Genomic DNA, 7,716 nt, shown 5'->3' on the forward strand with positions numbered 1-7,716 from the left:
GTAATGGGTACATGACTTCAGCTGGTTTGATATGCAGACTCAGACTATGCAGGGGACCTTGATTCTTGCAAGTCTACTTTAGGTTACATGTTTCACCTTGGTTCTAGCCCTATTTCTTAGCAGAGTAAGAAACAAAATAATATCACTCTTTCTTCAACTGAGGTTGAGTATCAAGGAGTTGTTAATGCAGCTACATAGGCTCTTTGGTTACAACACATCCTGAAGGAGTTTGGATTTGATCTACCTAAATCTATAGTCATACATTGTGACAATCAGAGTGCTATTAAGATCTCTAAACATCCAGTTCAACATCAATAGACCAAACACATTGAGGTTCATATGCACTACATCAGAGAGTTGACCCACAAGCAGATCATTGCATTATAGTATTGTCTTACAACAGAGTAGGTCGTAGATTTCTTCACCAAACCCATCACTGAGGTCAAGTATATTTATTTGTGAGATCTCTTGGGGTGTGGGATGTTGTAGAAAGGGAAGTCCCTTGACTTCTCTCTTCTTTCTTCTAGGAGGGATCTTTCCCTCATTTGAGGTCTTCTTCTCTCTCATCTTCTTTATTGTACTTATCTCTCTTTTTGGAGGAGGGTTTTTCGCATGAGGTTTTCCCTCTTTCTCCGCTTTATGAGAGATTGCATTGCATCATTGTATATAGAGCATTGCTTTGTACATGGGTACCTAACATGGCCTCATAGCCAGGACCCATCATGCATTTGTGAGCTTAAGTGCATTCCCCTAAGTTGCACTTAAGGGGGGGTGTTGGTGTAAATAAGTATTCACAGTTTACAGTTTACTTAAGTTTACTTAGGTCAATGCATTATTTTATTATTTATTAGGTTGACACTTAGGAGTTTGCATATTTTTATGAGTTGTCATGTTAACAACATAGAATTCAGCAACTCTAATTCAACACATGGTGTCTACAACATTGGAGTTTGCATAATTATTTGAGTTTTCATGTAGACAACACAATTATTTGCACTCTTAATTAAGCACATGGTGTCTACACCATTATTTTTTGTGCTACACCTTTGTAGGCTTATCCTCTCATCATCACACTTACTCCTATGCTTAATGGAGGATAATCCACTTTTGGTGGACATGTGCTTGGTTGTAAGACTTATCAGTGTGCTAACTCCTAGACACTCTAGACGCATTGTAAAGGCCTTTATATACAGACACTCCAAGTGTACTTGTACATCAATTGAATCTTGTATTGTTATTTTGATCATACTCTAGTCTATTCTATGCTTGTGCTTGAGTTCCTTGATCTTGGGTGAATTTTTCTATAAGGCAAATTCTTACAAAATAATGTTGTTCTTAGCTTTGTAAAGTCGACCCTTTTTAATTTCAATTCTGAAATCGCTACAAAAGGAGGTTTACTCACTTTTTTTGGGCATCCACTACATACACAAGCAATCCATTATTTACACAAGTTATCCATGCTCAAGTTTTCTTGGTGTATTCATCGAGTTCTTGAGAAAGCAAGCAAGGAATTCTTCTTCATTCATCCAAGCATTCAAAATCTTCATCTTTCATCATGCATTCCCTCTCCTAGATCTAGCTTCATTCTTAAAGTATTCATCATTGAGGCATATTGTAAGCACATACATACATGAGGTAAAATTAAAATAAATATAATAATTAGTAAAACATTTTAAATTTCTTGACTATCACTTGGAATGCTTTTAGTTAGAATGTTTGAACTTTTTAACAATGTGATTAGTGATAAAAGACCAACATCTTCGGTGCCAAGGATTAGAGAATGAAAGTGTACCAAACTGGTGGACCCTGTACAAATACATCTTCAACAAATAACAAGAATGTTGAATTTTTTAATTTAAGACACCAACTAGAATGTAGTCAACTATACACATTTAAAAACATGGAGAATAAATATTAACTTATGGCCAAAGTGACATCATAAAACCATGGTAAATCTAATGATGAGTGTGAGTAAAGTTCTCAAACACACATTATGATTTGCTAATCTAACTTGATCCACAACCCTTTCCTTGATAATGCTCTTGCTCCTCGATTGGAAGGGGAAACTAAACTTGCCTTGCATCCACCTCCTTATTAATAAGCTAGTTAATCAATCAAAAAATTAATCACTTTTGAATATACATTTACATATTTCTAATTGATAATTAGTTCATGAGAATTTAAAAACATGATAAGGTCAGATTCATTTCATTCTTCACCAAAAAAATGATAATTATGTTCCACATTCACATAGATACATGCAAAATAAATATTTCAAAGAAACCCTTTCAAACTCAAAATCTTAGAAGAATGTCATATCTTTGAATGTATCATGTTGTGCTAGAAATAAGTAGTAATTAAATTACAAAATTAATTGTTATAGGTAATAAATAGGAATGAGTTAGTCCACACAATCCATAATCTAAATACCTTGTTCCATGTTTAAACAAGTCAACACAAGATTTAATAATTCCCACAAGTTTGATATTTAATGTGATCAATTTTTATCAGATCTAACCTACTAACTGAATGCAAGTATAAATAAGTGGCAAGGAATTAATTAAGAACAATTAAGGTGCTTGGTCATGGTCCAAACCTTCAACTAGGCCACCCCAACCACCAACATTGTCACTTTAAAGATAATGGGATTGAGAGAGATCAACCTTAGAGTTTGCAATTGACTGACTACTTGATTTTCTTTTCTTTTCGATAGTGATTAAAGAAGCATGCTTACATATATCACATATTCTTAAAGCCTCCAATGTAACAATTCATTTCTAGTTACGATATTTTGTTTATTTTGACATTGATAAAAATCATATAATTACCTTTCACTATAAGGTTAAAACATATTTTTAAAGATTTCAAAATCAAACTAACTATTAGCACTCGACTAGAGTCTAACCAATACTTTTAAGTTAGCTTTACAAGTTTATAATGTAGATATTAACTATTCTTGTTGTAAATATATGATTATAACGAAAGACAACATTGAGATTTAATTTCAATTCAATTTATCACTTATTTTATTTTAGATTATTCTCATATATATGAACAAGTCATTAAAACTAATATTCATTTTACTTTTTAATTCATGATAAATATTTCAAGTACTGTAATATAACATGACCTAAGTATACACATACTAGAATAACTCATAACAATGAGTAAAATTAAATAATAATAAAAATTTAATATTCAAATATAAAAATATTATAAGATTTTGTCCCAAATATGACAGTAAAAATAAAAAACTCAATAAAAATGAAAAATAAACATTTGTAAAACAATTGAAATAAATATAAAAAGGGGAAAAATTGATAAATTAACATTTATTATTATTATTGCATTAGGACATTCCTACCGAAGTGGACAGAAATCTAGATGGCAACGACTCCGCGCATGCTAATTTTGTCATTCCACCGAGAAGACATAAGGCTCGGCAAAACTTAATCCTTAATTTTCTCCAATTCAAGTCTTCATCTGCCTGACTTCGACCAAAACTCTAACATTATATAATCAAACCCTGAGACAATCTGGTGGAACTTTCGAAGCTATTTCCGATTTGCTGTTGCTTCCAATGTTTCGCCTTCTGAACTATTCGTAAATATAAGCTATATATGTAGCCTTTCTTCCGGTGAAATCCTACAAGAGAACATCTGAATCTCTTTTGGGTTCGCCTTGGACGTCAGATCGGAGCTATCAGCCATGGGGTTCTTCAAATCCCTTGCAGTTGTATATGTCTTCGTGCAGGTAACGTCAGTATTTTGGATAAGCAACATACCTACTTGCTCTGCCGAGATCAGGGACTCTAAAATAGATTCAGATTCAAGACCCATGATTTTGTTTGAAAAATTTGGCTTCACCCACCGTGGCCATGTACAGATTTTAGTCACTGACGTTTCTTTCAAAGCCACCCAAGCAGCGCCTGATCTGGACCCCTCTTCAATGGGTTTCTTTTTGTTAACAGACGAGGGCCTGGTGCAGGTCCTTGTTGAATTAGAGCAGCAAACCCATTACTGTGTCCTTACCAGCCATTTCATCAAGCCGTTGTTTACCTTCAAGCGGCAGGATGCATCAATGAATTATAATTATTCATATCCCATTACAGATCCCAATGAATACAGCCTGTTTTTTGCAAATTGTCATCATCAATACCAGGTTTCAATGAATGTGCATACTGAAATGTACAACATGGAGGGCGATGTAAAGGATTTCCTTCCTGCAGGTCAGACCCAGTTGCCCAAACTCTATTTTTGCTTTTTTTTGCTGTACCTTGCCTTTTTTGGAGTTTGGATTTATGTGTGCGTGAAACAGAGGGTCACAGTGCATAGGATACATGTTCTTATGTGTGCACTGCTCTTGTTAAAGGCCCTGAATTTGGTCTGTGAGGCTGAGGACAAGTCATATGTTAAGAAGTATGGGACTGCTCATGGTTGGGACATTGCATTCTATATTTTTGGTTTTTTTAAGGGCATCATGCTTTTTACCTTGATTGTCCTGATCGGGACAGGATGGTCTTTTCTGAAACCCTACCTCCAAGAAAGAGAAAAGAAGGTTCTTATGATTGTGATCCCTTTGCAAGTATTCGCCAACATTGCTAGCATAGTTATTGACGAAACAGGTCCATCTACAAAGGATTGGTTTACGTGGCAACAAGCTTTTTTGCTTATTGATATTATCTGCTGCTGTGCAATCATTTTCCCAATAGTTTGGTCAATAAAAACACTCAGAGAGACATCCAAGACTGATGGAAAGGCTGCTAAGAATTTGGCAAAACTGACGCTCTTCAGGCAATTCTACATTGTTGTTGTGAGTTACTTATATTTCACCCGAATTGTTGTTTATGCACTCACCACAGTCACAGCTTACAAATACAAATGGGTGAGCAATTGCGCAGATGAGGCTGTAACTCTTGCCTTCTATATTTTTATATTCTACAAATTTCAGCCTGTGGACAAGAATCCTTACTTTGTTATTGACGACGACGAAGAGGAGGCTGTAGCCTTGGCCGCTCTCCGGGATGAAGATTTTGAGCTTTAGTTAGATAAGTGATGAATTTTAACACAATTCACTTGCTAGGCAGTGGCTGTCCAATGCTCAGTCAAACACTATTTCCGATTTTTTGTTTGTGTGATTATCAAGCATGAACAATCTTTAACAGGTAAGAAGAGTCGTGTTTCTTTCTCTTGTCTGGAAAGACTTTGACATCTTTTATATTACGGAAAACATTTGTAAATTTATGTTTCTGTGTGGAATGATATATTTTATATCTCAAGCTTTGATCCGGAAATGGAAGGAATTTGTATGTGTTTCAATTCTAGTTTTTTAAGTTTCTTTCATGTACTTTTGAACATCCACATTATGAATTAAGATTAATGTTAGTATGGGAAAAGTACCTTTGTAGCTCAATTTGAATTTACATGGTTGTCGCAGAGTTTTATGTTCATTCATTTCATGTGGTGATAATTCTAGTTTTTAAAGTTTCATTCATGTAGTTTTGAACGTTCATTCATGGTTGTCGCAGAGTTTTATGTTCATTCATTTCATGTGGTGATAATTCTAGTTTTTAAAGTTTCATTCATGTAGTTTTGAACGTTCACATTATGAATTAAGATTAATGTTTGTATGGGAAAAGTAGCTTTGTAGCTCAATTTGAATTTTCATAGTTGGTGCAGAGTTCATTCATTTCATAGTTGGTGCGGAATTCATTCATTTCATATGATGATTCTAAATATACAGAAAATATGTCATGTGCTGCTATAGTTGTTACTTAACCTTGCAATGAAAACTTTTTTTTTTGCATTGTCCATGTTCATAGGATTTGGTTATTGTCCCTAGCCTACTATGTCTCATTGTATACCTTCAAATGATAACATACCACAATATTTCCAAAAGAACTTAGTTAAAGAACTCCATTCCTTTAGCCATAGACAAAGTTTACAATCTTAAATAGATAAGAAAATTGACCAAAAAGAAGGAAGCATTTAACATTTTGTGAATTTTAACTCTAGATACAAAATAGTAAAGTTAGCGGTTCTGTTATGGTTACTAGTACCTAGCACAGTGATATGAATTTTTTTCCTTGGGTATTTGTATGAGTAAGGGAATATGTATGTGTTCAAAATTATAATTCATAAGAACAATTACACTCATAACTGCCAGTATAAAAAAATTTAAATTCCTCATAGTAATAAGCTGCAAAAATGAAAATTCTTAGGTCTCACAATGTCATTGCACAATTAAAACTCAAAATTATAATCAATGTTTAATAATCTTCATAATCTTCTTCGTCAATGGCATCAAGCTCATGTGTAGAAATTGCCTAATCTATGGAGACTTCGGCATAACTATAGAAGCAAGTAGATCATGGAAACAATTTATAAAAGAATCAAAGTTAGCATTTGGTTCAATTTCACTTGAATTTACAATGAGTTACAATGCCGCTAACTACCAGCCATGCACTATACGTGCTGTCACATCTAAAAATATTTTTAGCAAGTTAGTGTAATAATAATGTTTACATCAGTGCATTCAAGAGCTTAATCCCAATTGCTTGTTGCCACCTCATTTAATCAAGTTTCTTATGTGATGATAAATCCCATTAACTAGAGGGGTTTTGAGAGTGGAGACCCTCATGGGGTTGAGGGGTAGCAACTCTTATGGAGATTTGGAAGCAATGCCCCCAATAGGGATAAGGGGTGGTGCCTGTTTGTGTGTTTGGCCCCGAGGGGCGTTGAGGGGTAGTGCCCCTTGTAGGGGTCTGTGGGTGGGGCCCTTGGTGCATTTCTTATTATGATACAAGGAGTAGGTTGAGGGGGAATTCCCTAGCACCAAGCACAAACTAAGGCCTTTAAACCACATAGACCTTCATGATGCATGCCATTTACATAATTTATTGCTTAAGCAAGGAATTATGTATGTGGACACTTTTTTTGCTTCTAAATTGTTTCTAAAGATGAACTTTTCTTTTAATTTCTTTTCAAGCAGCCTTTGGGCTTCCTTGGGTTTGCCTAGGTTCGTCCTAGGGCCCCTCTCCGTAGGCAAACCCATGGAGCAACCAGCCTAGGACTCTACTCAAATTGTACCCATTCAAGACTTTTTTAACAGTTTTCACTTCTAATTCATGAATTAGTATAAAACACTATTGATATTGAATCTACACCTACATGTCATGTATCAAATCACCAAGTTATATCCATAGAAACCCAAGATTAGGAAAGAGTATGGAATCCTGCCTTTTATACCCTTCAACAACTCTAAACTTCCAGATGAAGCCAGTCTTTTTAGCATTTAAGTAATCTTGGCAATTTAATATTTTGGACGCAATGTAAAGGCAAAAAGATGTGAGGTGGTCATTGTTAGAAAATAAAGTCCACACACACAATTGGGGGGGTGTTGAATCAATTGTGACCAAATTATCCTTGAATTCAACTTATTAAATCCAACTTCAATAACCAAAACAATAAAGCATAACAAGAGATAAACCATGCACAGTGGCTTGTTAGGGCTTCCCCAATGCACAATTGATTACATAGGACCACACAAAGGAAATGTTAAACACTTGTTAGAAGGTTCAAACCCTGTTAAAAGCCGATAGGAAGACAAGTGAATACACTGTCCAAATTGCTTCAGTCAACAATGAAGAGTAGATCTTTTGGATAACAAATCCAATATATTGAACTGACCAATTTGTAACTTAAATGCCAATATAGT

At 34.7% G+C, this 7,716-nt stretch overlaps 1 protein-coding gene across 1 annotated transcript; it reads left to right on the forward strand.

Moving 5' to 3' along the window:
• The first annotated feature begins 3,367 nt into the window (after positions 1-3,367).
• Positions 3,368-5,318, forward strand: LOC149577315 (protein CANDIDATE G PROTEIN-COUPLED RECEPTOR 7-like). The gene has a single exon (XM_089823398.1). The coding sequence runs from the start codon at positions 3,709-3,711 to the stop codon at positions 5,041-5,043; it is 1,335 nt and encodes a 444-aa protein (XP_089679524.1). The 5' UTR covers positions 3,368-3,708; the 3' UTR covers positions 5,044-5,318.
• Positions 5,319-7,716: the final 2,398 nt, after the last annotated feature.

The sequence above is a fragment of the Cupressus sempervirens genome, chromosome 1, assembly GCF_028749045.1.
Source record: "Cupressus sempervirens isolate cs-2001-9-10 chromosome 1, ASM2874904v1, whole genome shotgun sequence".
Taxonomy (NCBI): Eukaryota; Viridiplantae; Streptophyta; class Pinopsida; order Cupressales; family Cupressaceae; genus Cupressus; species Cupressus sempervirens.

Coding starts and splice junctions, on each gene's coding strand:
- LOC149577315 (XM_089823398.1), top strand. CDS start 3,709: ATGGGGTTCTTCAAATCCCTTGCAGTTGTATATGTCTTCGTGCAGGTA.